General features: G+C 42.9%; 1 protein-coding gene across 1 annotated transcript in view; it reads right to left on the bottom strand.

Annotated features, from left to right (window-relative positions):
• Positions 1–1,417: 1,417 nt before the first annotated feature.
• Positions 1,418–15,207, bottom strand: part of CLIP1 (CAP-Gly domain containing linker protein 1) — a 98,185-nt gene continuing 84,395 nt past the window's right edge. The window contains 6 exon segments of the mRNA XM_079149661.1: positions 1,418–3,074; positions 3,344–3,465; positions 5,570–5,619; positions 6,149–6,299; positions 6,378–6,495; positions 13,959–14,011. Coding sequence (XP_079005787.1) covers positions 2,849–3,074; positions 3,344–3,465; positions 5,570–5,619; positions 6,149–6,299; positions 6,378–6,495; positions 13,959–14,011 — 720 coding nt within the window. The 3' untranslated portion in view covers positions 1,418–2,848.

The raw sequence follows: 15,207 nt of genomic DNA on the forward strand, positions 1-15,207 counted from the left end.
AGTTAACCACCGCTTGCTGTTGCTCTTCCTCTCCTCCACAGCGCGAGGAGGAGGCAGTAGCAGTGGCTGCACTTTCCAGCGTCACCTCAGCGCGACACACCTCTGCCGTGCACGTTGGAGTCTTTTCCTCACCTCAGGTCAATACCAAAGTGGAGAACTATTGTTGTAGGAGATTATTTAGATAATGCTTTTCCTCAAGTACTGTTTTGGAAATCGTTACTTGTTGTTGACTCTTCATAAACTGGATGTTCAAAACATCAGCAGTGGGTTCAGTAATCATTTTTGTAAATATTATAGCAACGTTGTTCCTTTCTAAAATGTCATGGACTAATAAAAATACTTGGTACTATATGGTGCTAATGATACCACTTATATATATATATATTTTTTTTTTTTAGTTGTAGATGGACCCAATCCCTTTATTTTTATGTGGTGCTAAGGATTGAATCCAGTGCCTAACACGTGGTAGGCAAGCACTTTACACTAGCTACAACCCCAGCCTGCCACTAGTATTTTTGGTACATAATATGGTGTGATACAGCAATGGGCAAAACCAGAGGTAAGTTTTTGCCAAGTGGGTCACACAACACTTAGAAAGGCAAACCGGTTCATTTCTTTTCTTTCTCTTTTGGTACTGAGGATTAAACTCAGGGATGCTGTGCCACTGAGTTGCATCCCCAGCCTTTTTTGTTTTGTATTTTTTGATAGAGTCTGAGTTGCTGAGGCTGGCCTCAAACTTGCAATCCTCCTGCCTCAGCCGCCTGAGGAGCTGTGCCTGGCCCATTTTATTTTAAGGAAGAAAAAGTTTGTCTTATGTTCTGAGATGAACCGTCTCAGTTGGCGATATAGCCGTTTCATCAATTTGCTCAAGGGCCCAGGACACTTCTGGCTTGTGGTTCCACAATCCTTTAGGACTTTATCCTTTGTAGAGTTGGAGAAAAGTCATTTCAGGTTCCAGTCTTTGTACTCTCTCCTCAGTTCTTGGAATCCACTATATCATCTGAAGGCAAAACAATTTTCTGAGCACAGATCAAGGCCTACAACTGCTTCATATTTTTCCATTTTTATAAAATCCTCAAAGATTCAGTTGGCATGCACAAGCCCTCGGGACTCAGTCTCCAGATACAATCAACCACAGGAAGCTCCAGCTGGCGTTTCCTTAGCAGCAGCCAACACTGCCCTTGGTGCCTCCAGGGCCTGGTGTTTAGGACACACTGATTTCTCACAAGGTGTTTAGTAAACCAGACTTCGGTAGAAATTGCTGCTTGGAGGTGGGGGTGTAGGCTGGTGGTAAAGTACGCGTTAATCGCGCACAGGCCCTGGGGTTCCATCCTCAGGACAGGGAAGAAGGAAGGAAATTACTATTAGGATCTACTGGGCTTCCTCATTTGACCATATGACAAACCTGAGAATAATATAAATTTACTAACACTGGCAAAAAACCAAAAAACATTTATTAAAGTAGATACAGAACACTTGTATGCTCAGATTTTAATACTGCTTTACATGTTTCCTTTCTGTGAAACAATTCCTATTATATTAACCAAAAATTTCCACCAATAACATATTTAATATTCACTTGTCAAACAATTGATAATCTTAAGGGGAAAATACATCAAAGGCGTATATACAATTATAGAAGTTCTTATTATACACATAGCATGGAAGATACATTTTATTACTTTTTACATATTCTAGAAGACAGTCAAATGAAGATAGATAGATTCAGACTGGTTGATAAACTATTCTGGAGGTTGAGGTCCTGCACTGTATTATTTTGTGATAAGAAAATTCAAAATTATTAATGTTGAATTTCTCATCATACATTCATCTAAAAACAGTTTAAAAATCTTGTAAAGGAAGACTGTGGATTGGTTACTTTAGGCATTTTACAGTGGCTTAATAATTCACTGCTGGGGATATTTGCTAGAGAAGAAAAAAAAATAGAGAAAATTCTTCCATGTATTTAGATCTGGTAAGGAAGCAAAATGGAAAGAGGAGATAAAAACCGTGAAGCCGCAGATGCTGTTTTTGGCCTCGTCTGTTACATCCTGACGATTGTTACAAGTGTTTTCTTTTCCATAAAGGTAAAAATCTGAACAAAAAGACATTGTTTTTCCCCAAAATATAGATTTTTAAAAAATATATACATATGATATATATATAGAAGCTAAAATGATGTAAAATCAAGAAAGAAAACACCACAGTTGAGTAAGTGGGTGCAGCATATAGATTATAAAATGTCCCCCAGCAGTATGGGGGCTTTCCCCGCCCTCTGCCTGTTTCATGATTTATAATCACACCCAGTATTGTCCAGCCTACAAAAAAGGCACTACTGATAACAGGTAGTGCAAAGAGCTCAGATATTTAAGAATAAAATACTTTAAGTGAGTAAATGAAAATACAAAATGGTACATCTTCTGCAACTCATTCCAGTGTCGAAGCTTAACCCCCCCCCCAAAAAAATCTAAATATACAAATGCAGCCCAGAAATATTTAGTGCAAATATGAAAAGTAACGGCATAATTTAAAGTGTCTTAAATAAGGGAAGGAAAGGGCTTGTTCTAGGGGTCTCCGTAGGGACGATGAACGTAATGGCATCTGGTGCAGTCTTAAAACTGAAAAATCAGGAAAACAAAATTAGAGGTGAACGCTCACCTACTAAATATTTGTTTATTATTCTAACTTATAAGGGGAGACTAAAGGATGATTTGTGGAAGACCAAAATATTTTCTTAGATTTCTTGACAGGGGTCAAAAATAGCACGGTTTCTCCTGAGGTCTGCGCGCAGTGCTGGCGGCGGGCCCTCAGACGCGCGTCCGGGAGGCCCCCGCGGAGGCCCGGCCTCTCAGAAGGTCTCGTCGTCGTTGCAGGTGGTGGCCCAGTGCCCGAACATCTCGCAGATCTCGCAGTACGGCCGCTCCTCGCTCCGACTGCCGTGGTGCGTGGAATGGGGAGGGTCCTCGGACATCTGGGCCTGGGTGGGACAGTCCTCCGTGTCGTGGAGGTCGAAGCAGTCACAGATGTCACAGAAGAGGCGGGGCTTCTTCTTGGACTGTTTCTCCTGGTCATCGCTACAAAGGTCAAGGTGTAACGTCAGAGATTTTGTCAGAAGAAATTCGAGAGAAAACACTTGTAAGGATTCTAAAAATAAATCACGATAATATAACGAATCATGGCCGTAAGACTAATGACGGCCGGCTCTGGGAGGCTCCGGGGTCAGTGGTGCGCTCCCTGCTTAAATTCCGCTCGGGGCCTCTGCAGATTCGCGGAGACCCTTTGAGGCAGAGCGACGCACAGCGACCACCTGGAGAGCTGACGGCCGCAGGCTCCTGGGAGGTACCTGTCGTAGTTGAGGTCGTCCCCGGTGCCATTGAGCGCCGCTTCTGACATCATCTCCACCTTCATCTTGAGGTCTTGGTTCTTTCTCTGAAGGTCCACTATGACTGAATTTAGGAAGTCAATCTGATTTGTCAAAGAAGGAAAGCAACAGTGAGGTGGGTAACGGGTAACACGCACAGCTGGAGTACCAAGAAGCCGCTATGCGGATGTCACAGAAGGGGCCACCGTGTCTGTCACTGGACCCCAGGAATGGAAGTGCTGAGATTCTTTTGACAAACAGCTGAATTTAAATGAGGCTGTGGCTAAGTGGTAGAGCTAAGGAGGCTTCCTTTCCCCTACTTCTCAACATTCTTGAAGTGTTCCTGAGTAGTTTATTGTGAAAAACATTCTACATCCTGTCTTAATGACTGTTTTCCACTATAAATGGATAACCTTCACTTGTCATTGGGGCAAATAAAATTATACTTTTTTAAAATCTGTGAGTTGTGGAATGCTACTGATGGATGGAAAAGTTATTTCTTTCCATAGGAAAAAAAAAATACAATTTTGCATCATCCAAGAAGCATAATCGTACATTTGTAGATACATGGGCATGAGTTTTAACTTTTCCTTCTATTACACAAAAATACACACAGACTTTTACAAAACACAGAGTTCTTTCATTAAGTTCTAGAACCCTTTCAGAATGTTTCTGTTCTGTGCATCTGGAGAAGTTACACGGACACTCTTCAGACGGCCACTGAGCACTGTGTGGTAATGCTGGTGGGGAGCACGGAGGGCTGTGCCGGGAAGGCGAGGCTCCCTCCTGAGGTGACACAGGCGCACACCAACACAGCAGTGTTTGGGAGCCACATACCAGAAGGGGACCTGTGTGAGGGTGGTTGGGCTGCAAAGGCAAGATGACCACTAGAAGGAAACTCTTGTCCTAACACTTTCATTCAAGCCAAGAGCAATTTAAAAACAAAGTTTCTTCCTTCTACTAACAGTAAAAGGTCTCTTTTCTCTAAACTGAGAGGATATCAGTTTATCATATTAAAAATATGTACACACACATACACACACGCACACAATTCTGTGGGTTTTGTTTTTTGTTTTTGTACCAGGGATAGAACCCAGGGCACTTAACCACTGAGCCACATCCCCAGCCCTTTTTGTTCTTTATTTAGAGACAGGGTCTTGCTAAGTTACTTAGGGCCTCACTAAGTTGCTGAGGTTGGCTTTAAACTTGGGATTCTCCTGCCTCAGCCTCTAGATTACAGGTTTGCACCACCACGCCCAGCTACAGTTTAAAGAAATATTTGGTGTTTTCCTCCTGCTGGGGTGGGTTATGAGACAAAGGTAGCAATCAGCCCTGTCTTCCTCAGCAATATATTCCTCTCAGCATCAGTGAGGCCACCTTTGAAAGCAGATGTGCTGAGTCTATTTTCACTACTCAAGTTGCATTTTCTAAGTCATTCCCACTAGAACTTCCATTTCAAGAAGAAAAAAACCACAGACTGGACATAAGTATAGTGGGAAACCACACACGCAGGCACACACACAAATTAGGAAACATAAAACAAACCATTTGCTGATGGGAAGAAAAGTGTTGTCAGCAGCGGCAGAAACAGATGGAAGCAGAAAGGAAAGGGGGAGAAAACAGCGTTAATTATGTGCCACTCCTATAAGGTTAGTCTAAGTCTGAGAGCTGTCCAAGATAATTCCTTAAGCAGTGCTGATAATAAGGGACCTAAAGTGTCAGATACATCCCAAATGGCATATCAATCAAAAGGGAACTGACTGAATTACAATGGGACACTGCACAGTTACATAAAAGACAACTCAGAATCGTTTATGTTGTATGCTGCTGCTCATTTTAAAATAAAAGTTGAAGGTATTGTTTTAGTATTCGCTTGTATATATATTTTGTTGTTTGAGATGTAGTTTGGCTATTTTCTCAAGCTAGTCTCAGACTCCTGGGCCTCTGATTAGCTGGGACTACAGGTGCTTGACACTGTGTCCAGCTATACATTTTTATATATCTCTGCAAAGGTGAGACATGAGGAACAGTAATCACGTGTCTTTAGGGATTTGGGAACTGAACAGAAGACAGGGTTTGGAGGAAGACTTTTACTGTGTCCGTTTTAGAACTGTTTACTGTTTGGACCACAGGAACACATCACCTATTCAGAAGATTAAATGATTTTGAAAAAGAAGAAGACAGCAGAGCAGTGAGGAGGAATGTTACCTGACTCTCCTGGGCTCTCTCGTCCTCTTCTGTCTGAGCATCAGTGTTACCTTGTATTGTAAGAAAAGGGAAAGAGGCAGCGGGGTTAAGGATCACCATCGCAATCCTTTCCTTGTTATTTACTGTAGTGAAGGCCAGGCAGGAAACTCATTCCCACGTGGGCTGCACCTCTGAGAACACGGAGCGCGACCCTGGTCCCCCAACGCAGCCTGGCCCTGCCCCTTCCAGGGTTCTCTCAGACTGGCCACCACTAGGTAGGGGTACACGTCCCCTCTACCGTCCATCGTCCTCCACCAGAGGGACCACCCCTGCCCTTCAATGCAGTGCACTTCCAGACTCCGCGGTGTCCTGTGATAGCAGCTGTCACCTACTGTCCTAGGTGTGTGACAACACTCTCAGATACAGGAAGGCCCAGGAGCAGGGACGCCAGGCATCCTGGTGTGGGGGGCCTGGTGTGACCGGCCCTCCTTTCATTAGATGAGGAGAGCAGGGACAGGCAGCGGGGGCAGCACAGAGGGGCATCTGCCCGGCGTCCAGGCCGAGTGGGGGTGGAGGGGCGCCAGGAGGGCGGGGTGTTACCTGAGGAGCTGCCGAGCTGCCTCTTGTTTTCTTTGAGTTGAAGCTCCAAGTTCTTTACCTTGAGCTCGAGCTTCACCTTATCGGACTCTAGAGTCTGAACGACTGAATGCAGGGACTTGGCAGAGGCGTTTTCTCCCCTGAGCACTGTGACCTGCAACACAGGGGTTGGGCTGAGGCGGGGAGGTGGACAGAATGAGGCAGCGGCAGGGGACCCCGGGGAGCGCCCTACCTCATTCCTCAGCTTCTCCAGTTCTGCATCCTTCTCTGTGAGTAAAGCACTAGTAATACTGATGGATTTCTGCAAGGAAGCTTTCTCTTCATCTGTCTCTTTTATGTACTTGGATTCTCTAAAAGACCAAAGGGTTAAACAAGTTCCAAAAATCAACCGAGTTGTCGGTGCACAACTGTTTTAGAGTAAGCACGCAAATAACTTTAGTTGATGTTTAAAAAAAAAAAAAAAAAAAAAAAAAAAAAGTATATCAGGGAAGTTTTATGGGGATTAAGGCTATTATGCTTGCAAAATTTGAAATTTTACTTACTGTGAGGGAAGAAAAAGTTTACCTATGCAGACATGCCAGAATCTGCATATCATTGTATCCATTTGAACTTAAAGAGACAAATTAATAAATTTGGAAGATGTAGAATTTTTTAAAAAGTTGTTGCATCCCTCCCCCCAAAAAGAAATCACACCAAAATAGAACCCAAGTTGATTTTTGTTACTTCTGGAATCAATTATTACCAAGCAATGACAATTAAAATACATACATGCAAAGCAATTATACAGATGTCATGCAGAGCAGTTTTATGCTGGAAGTATCAGTTGGTTCTCACTAATTTCAGTAACTTCTTAGTAAGTTCCAAGAATGTGTTTTTAAGGTCGTGTGGGCCAAAACAGTAGTAAGATCATCACTACTCAAACTGAAAGATCACAACTTTTCAACCACAGAATCTGTAGAGGACACTGCGTTGCTCACAGAAATTAAATTGCATAAAGGCGAGAGCAGAAAACATCAGGATGAGTCTCCAGGGACAGGACGGAGGCATGGGGGTTCTAGAGGGTCAGTCGGCACACAGCAGCGGGCAGGGCAAGGCCTTCGTGAGGGGGAAGCATCTACCTGAGGATCGGGCAGTGGGCAGAGAAGGGGAAGGATGAAGGGGAATCGGAGTGAGGGCGAGCACAAGAGAGTCGGTGCTCAAGGGCTGGCGTGCGTGGGAATCTTTGTTGTAAAAACTGCATGTGTGCAAATGTGCTGAGGTTATGAAAGACACTGAACGAGGGCCTGTCACTGATCGGAGAAGACTGAGGAGAGAGGACACCTAAGTACAATGTGGTTTCCTAGTTTGGAGCCTGAAAAAAGAAATCCTGGGAGGGCAGTGACCTGGCTCAGGTGGCACGTGCCTAGCAGGCCCAGATCCTAGCCTCAGCCCCAGCTGTGGGGACGGGGGGTACAAAAAAACCCCCAAAACTGGGAAAGCAGAATGAAGGGTAGAGGCTGGCCGATAGTCCCATACCCTTATTGATTTTGACACGTGTGTCACGCTGTGTGAAAGGTTCACATCGGGCAGCTGGGAGAGGGTATGGGGAATTGGCTGCCCTCCCTTTGCAGCTCTTCTGTAAATCTAAAATTAGTTTAAAATAAAAAGCTCTTTAAAAATCACATGCAATGTGAAACTGGAGAGAGAGACACCTCATTTTACAAAAGTACTTCAGAGAAAACAAAACCGGAGGGCTGTCCTAGGTGAGCCTTGGGCCACACGGCCTGCCACCTCAGAGAGTACATAACGTTCCCCTCAGAGAGTACATAACGTTCCCAAAAAGCCCAGGGCTCCCACTTGTTGGAAGTAGCTGGGTGAAGGCGGAGTACGTGCTGGTTCAGTCTGATTCCGAACCAGCTGGACGAGTAGGGAACAGAGGCCCAGGTTAGAAATGGCAGAATGTATGTATGGTTAGTGAGACCCAAGATATCCGGCACACGAATCACAGAATTCTCATGGTTTGTGTCAAATTGAATTTCTACGCAACAATGAAAATAGAAGTGTTTTATTTATCTTCTTGTGTGGCTTACACTGACACTTCAGAATGATAAGTAGTAAGACAAGAATCTGAGACGGAAATTTCTTGAATTAAAAACAATGGAAAGAGGTGAGTATCGACATAATGTTAAGTTACTGAGTGAGTAATAACTTGCTAGCGAATGGGTCTTGTTTAGGTGAAAACAAAACAACTTAAATGGAAAGAATGTGCAGGCACTTTTGCTATGTGAAAGTATCTGATGTCATCCAAAGACTATTAAATCTTGACCTCCTTAACCCATTTTGTCCCACGGTTCCAGATGTGGAACACCTACAAAAATTTAAATACAGTAGATAATATACAACTATATAACAAATATACTATAATTATATTACACGTAATAATTATATAATTACAATATTAATGTTAATATACTGTATATAAATTCTGGATTATTATTTCCCAATTTTAATATACCTATGCTAACTTCATTGAGATAGCTGCAGAATTGAAAACATGGGACTTAATGAGTTAAGTTTCTATAAAACTTATTTGGAAGTTTGTTCTACTATAAAAATGATTTCCAGAGCTTTACTTGTTATAAATCCTACTCAAATATGAAAATGTAATTTTAAATGTTTTTACCAAAAAATATCAGGATTGGGGATTGCCAAGGGCAGATGTGGCTCCTCCTACACTCAGTTCTGGTTGACCAGGATCCCATGGACTCAGCGTCGGAGAGGGATAAACGCCACCAGCTGGTGGGAGGGAAAGGGACGGTGTCTTTCTCTGTGCTCACTGTCACGTACACACACGACCTCTCTACCAGGCTGTTTTCTACAACAGCCAGCAGAGCATTTCCTGTCTAGGCTACTAGAGGATGTACGGCCAAGAGAGCTCTCCAGATGACAGCACAAGCAGCCCTTGGCAGCTGGTCTTTGTACAGCTCTCCATTGCTGGTCTCTAGGCCAGTGCTAAGCCCTGCGCAGACCAGGGAGAGCCAATTTAAACCATTTATGCCAACACTACTCATATCTGAGTGGCAAATTGTATTGTGTTTAGGTCATGTTGGCTAGAATGGCTTGGTATTACTAACGATATCAAGAAGGGACGATAAACACAATATAAAAGGGCTACAGGGGCCAGAAGTCTCTCTCTCCCCACCCCCCAAGGGAACATGTCACTCAGATTCTTTTCTTACTACTTACATAAGAAATAAATTCCAGTAATGAAGCAAATACCTTAAAGTGTTACTGGGCAAGCTTTAAAAATGCAAGATAACAAGAACCAAATATTAGAAACATGAAGAGAAATGCAAATACAATAAGGAGAACTAAATTTGCACTGAAGTCCTGTGCTGCATAGAGATATAAAAAAGAAGTGTGTGTGTGTGTATAATATGTATACACTGCTGAGTATATTTTACAAAACAAAAGCAAGACACAGAGGGACAAAGGCAGCCAAAGAATATATACAACAATTTGGTTTACTAAAAATATATGAAATTTATTTATTATAACGTGGATAGACTTTCTTTAGTCTTACCATGAAAGACACACAGATATAGCAAAGGAAGCAAGAGTAGGAAAGGGAAAAGAGAGGGGTGAAATGAGCATCGGTAACAGCGCAAGCGGAGACAGTCAGACAGTTACAACCCACAGCGAGCCGAACGAGCGGAGGCAGCGTGGACCGCTGCAGACCTGGACCAGCACCGCCAAGCCGGCTCCCATTCCTGACACACACCTGGCATTTACACTACTGGAGGAATTTAGCTTCAAAAGGCTGTTGGTGTCTAAGACACTGGCATCTCTTTTGTGACATTAGAGAAGGGAAGGCAGCAGAGCCAGGTCCCCAGTCTGTGCTGGGCTGGAGCACCACAGAGGAACAGGCCTGTCCAGTTCTGGCAGTTAGAACAAGTCAAGTTTTACTATGCGATTGCTTAAATACCTTGGAACATGTTCTAGGAAAAGCTCTGCCCAATTTGAAGACTGGTTTTTCAAAAGATCACATCCTTAAGTTTAGAGAAAAACTTTGACCACATATTGTTTGAAGCTCAATGTTTATAGACACCATAGCAAATGCAGTGGGATGCTACTAATTTCTTTTTTGTTTATTTTTGCAGTGCTGGGGATAGAACCCAGGGCCTCACACATGCTAGATAAGCACTCTACCACTGAGTTACACCCCTAGCCCTTTTTATTTTAAGATAGCCTTTCGATAAGTTGACCAGGCTGGGCTTGAACTTGTAATCCTCCCAGTTGGCAGGGATAATAAGCATGCCCAGCCATGCGTGACCAAAGCTACCGATTTCTTAATGATAACAAGCCTCATCCTACAATCAGGAGTAAGTTCTATGTGTCAATATCGAGACCATTTCGGTGAAGTGATTATATGCTATCTTGACTAAGTGTGTTCCATGACCACTTCTAAATTAAACTGTTGACTAAGCTCTTAGTTCTTAGATGAATGAATACATTTTAAACACCTTTATGATTTAAACACTTGCAAGGCTTTCAAACATACAGCATACCAAGTTCTTTTTAGTACTCTAGTCTGGATAAACTTACTTAACCATTACACACACAAATCCACATACAAATCCTTTACCAAATGGACATTTATAAGGCATTTGAGGATGTAAGTTATTACCTAAAATACATTTACATTCAGATTTTGAAAAGAGAAATAACTTTCCATTAAGGTTAATTAACAAACCAAAAAATAATTTCTAAATATGAGAATATAGGTTTTAAATTTTTTCACTTCCAGAAAAAAATTGTCATCTCTGTCTCCATTTGCTCATCAAAATGAGCAATAATTTTCAAGAGACACTGTCCTAAACACCCAGGACAGAAAATGGGAACAGAGATAGTGAAGCAAGGAGAGAGAATTTCTTAGTCCCTAAATTTGTCCAATCTTTTTAAGCCACAAAAAAAGTCACAGATCTAATCACATTTTGAAAGGCATGTAAATTTATAGTCATCAAATTAGTAAGGACTGGTGAAGCACAGCATCTTACTTTTAAAAATATTTTTTAGTTGACGATGGACCTTTATTTTGTATTTAGGGCGCTGGGAATATAGCTCAGTTGGTAGAGTGCTTGCCTCACAAGCACAAGGCCCTGGGTTCAATCCCCAGCACCCAAAAAAAAAAAAAAAAAAAAAAAAACCCAGGTATTTTGTATTTAGTTATATGTGGTGCTGATAATCGAACCCACTGCCTCACACATGCTAGGCAAGTGCTTCACCACTGAGCTACAACCCCAGCCTAAAGCACAGCATCTTTTAAAAGAATAAATAATAAATAAAAAGGTTTAACCTACAGGGAGAAGAGAATCCACGCCCAGAGCTGAAGGTCTGAGTCTCAAGCCTGCCTGCCGCTCATTAGCCTTGGGTCCCCAAATAAGCTGTCAAACTGTTGGGGCTCGAGTTTCCTCGTTTTGAAAGGCAAGCCTCAGGTACCTTCGCTGGGCTGGTTTGAGATAGGATGGATTTGTGAGTCATGAGGTGCTACATGAATGCAGGCGACCGTGTCAGTGCCACACCAGCCCAGGAACGTGGAGTTCCTTCGGCAGAGAGCAAGCCCTGGTTATTCTCACATGTCCTTGGTAACTGCTTATTTGAGATTCTTTTAAAGAAACAAAAGCTCATTTCTGTGAAATTAAATGCCCCGAGGGGGGTGTGGCCGAGTGGTGAGCCCCTGCGGGGCCTCTCTGGAGAAGGTGTGCCAGGTCCCCCGACTTGCATCTTCAGCGGTGATTGCAAGCACCAAGGTGCTTGCCTCTGTGTGAATAGCCACTGCTTGAGTTTTGTACTGCCAGGAGCTGAGGTCGGGGCAAACCCCTGTGTGCAGTGCAGGGTGTACTGTGATGGCAAAACCAGGCTTGGTTGTGAAATTACCAAAACGTTATGGTAAGAAATTCCACATGGTCCGCCAGCGTTACTGGTGGCTTAACTTAGAGGTCATGGACAGAGGCGATGCCCTTGAGAGGGTTCAAAAGGGCATCAAAGGGGGAAATGTGATGGGAAAACCAGACCTGGTTGTAAAATGAAATTATAAAAACGTTTGGTAAGAGACCAATGCCTGGGGAAGGGTCAGTTCGCTCCCCTCTTTCAACCTTTCTCCAGGAAGCCTAATTAACCGTGGGTCCCTCCCTACCTTTTGGATTGTAAATTACTGTCCTGAGAGCCCCAGGACCCCCTCTTGAAATGTAACCATGCCTGTGAAAAGAGCCATTTCTGTTTCTGTGAGCATGCTTTCTGTTAGAGCCCCTGCACGGGCCTTCAGCCTCATAGATTAGGAATTTTAAAAAGAGGAAAAAGCCCCAGTGATAGGCTGGGTCTAAGAGGATGTCAAATAACCTATAAATATTGTGAGAAACTGTGGATCAGGGCTCAGATCTTGGAGTTTTGTGTTCTTCTGGGCCTGCCAGTGTAAAATAAAGTTTGGAGTTCCCCTCAAAAAAAACAGGCCCTGAGGACCACGGGGCAGACTGGCCACCATTCCTCACCGTCCTGGGAGCACTGGTCACAGCCAGACACGTGCATGCTGGAGTGTAAGCACCACCTCAGTGAAATTTGAAGGAAGGAATTTAAGTGCCTCTTGTTTGTTGGGTCAATTGGTTTGTACTAGGGGTTGAACCCAGGGACATTTAACCACTGAGCCACATCCCCAGGCCTTTTTTAAATATTTTATTTAGAGACAGGGTCTCACTAAGTTGCTTAGGGTCTCAATAGGTTGCTGAGGCTGGCTTTGAACTTGTGATCCTTCTGACTCAGCTTCCCCAGGTGCACCACTGCACCTGGCTCTAAGTATTTCTTAACTGAAAACAGAAGGAAAGGCACCTCTGGACCAAGGTCTAATGTCCTCTATAGTTTGTGCAATACAAATATCTTTGTGGGCTACGTAAAGTCCTCATTTTCCAAGTATAAGACACATATGTCAGTTGAGAATGGGATGGAGAAACCTCCTGTCCTGACAATAAGGAACAAAATACTTCTGAGAGCATGGAAGAATTCTTGGGTGGGCTACTCTTGGATATTCACTTTTATTTGTTTTTATTTATTTATTTTTTAAATAGGCAAAAAAGCATGCCGCCATGTGATCTGCATCTATCCAGTACAGTACTCTGCAGCACCCCGAAAGGGCTGTGCTCTTAGTGACTGCACACTCTGCACTCACTTGGCAGAGTGAGTGAGGCACAGAATCACCCCAGACAAAAATGGCATCTTTAAAAGAACAAAGACCATCAGGATGTATGCGCACCAAGCTTCTCACAGTGTTATTTCTATGGGCCAAGCTCATGCTTACTCAAAAGCACCAGAAAAATTATGCTAGGTTGCATTTTAGTATCATTTAAATATAACAGAAGGAAATTAATAGAGCTAACTTCTTATAAAGCAAATAGAAGCATTTAAATGGGTGTTATCACTGTTACTGAAAAATCAACATTTTAATATAATTTATATGCAGAACAATTACCTAATGGAAAATTACAATGTTTTTAGTTACTGAAACTAGGAGGTAACAGCAATATGAGACATCTGACTTTAGAACGCTTCTGAATAAATGTAAGTGAACATGGCTTAAAATGTAAGCTATCTAAAACTTCTGTAAATGAATTTGTCAGTTATGAGTACCAAACTATCACAATGCCATTTTCTGAATATAGAAAGGCAATTTGTTTTTCTACAAGTTACCACACACACCATGTTCTGAAGTTTTCCTCACACACACACACACACACACACATACACACACACGCACAAAACCAATAAACACGTAAGTAAAACCTACCTCTTTTTCATTTCTAATAACTGATTATTGAGCACAGATCGTTCTTCTTCCAGCTGGGGGAGGGAAAAAGAGAGAGAGAGTTCAGCACCCACAGGTCCACAAAGAGGCCTGGTCCTCACTCCAGATGCGCATCCCCAGGCTCCAGGAGGACAGAAGCACCTGGCTCTCCTCGCGGGCCCGAGGCAAAGCAAGAAGTCACTAGGCACGGGATGCAGTTATTGATCTACAAGTCACTCACGACCCGATGATTCCCTTCCTCCTGGACCTGAGAGTTATTCAACAGCAGCTCTTTGAACACGAACCTCTTAGGTTTTCAACAAACGCGGTAACAGCTTTAATGAATGACAGCTCCGCGGCTACCAGTCTCATTCCCTTACTCAAATCAGAGAGGTCAAGTGTCACGAGCTGACCGAGGAGAAGCAGATCTTCTGCTCTCAGTGGGCCTCATCTGACGTACCTCTTACTTCAACAAACAGTTGGTGGATGGCTGCTGTGTACTAAGCACTAGACTGTCATCTATCAGTCAAAGAGATAACAATCTCTAGAAGGACTTTCCTTCTTAAATCCCATTATTATTCCATGAACCGTAAAAAAACCGAGATTCACATGATTTGTGAAGAAAGAGAACTGCTCTCGGTATGCAGCATGTGTTGCTGTTTTGCCCCATATCAATTTCAACTCACACTGTTAATAAAACAAAAGGGAGAAAAAGCTCTTCTGAGTTGTTTTGTAATCCAATGATACCTAAAGGTCACGCGATAATTTCCAGCAGTCCACAGTTTAACTTACTAGTTCCTTACGCAGTTATCATCACGACTCATTATGTACAGGGTATGAGTGTGCTTTGTTATGAGGTCGCCATATTAAAACCTCCTCATATGTACCTACCCACGTGGGGTGAGCATAACTGTATGTTTATCGTGAAGTCTAGAGTTACCATCCAGGCTTTTCACTCTCGTCTCTACTTTCCCAGTCCATTAAGATATATGCTTTTGCTGCATGAATAATTCACAGAAATGCTTAGAGATTTTTAGAGTGAAAGGAAGCAAAAAGAGTGGGAGGCAAGCTTTAAAAATGAAATGAGAAGGATAACGTCTGGAGAGTGGGATGTGGAGATGAGAAGGGCTTTCATTTTCACTTTTTATTCAATTTATATTTATATGTTAAACATGAAACCTATAAAAAATTGTAACAGGGCTAGAGATGCAGCATGCATGAGGTACTGGGGATGAGTCCCTAGCACCAAAAA

Source organism: Sciurus vulgaris (genome assembly GCF_902686455.1).
Source record: "Sciurus vulgaris genome assembly, chromosome: 8".
Taxonomy (NCBI): Eukaryota; Metazoa; Chordata; class Mammalia; order Rodentia; family Sciuridae; genus Sciurus; species Sciurus vulgaris.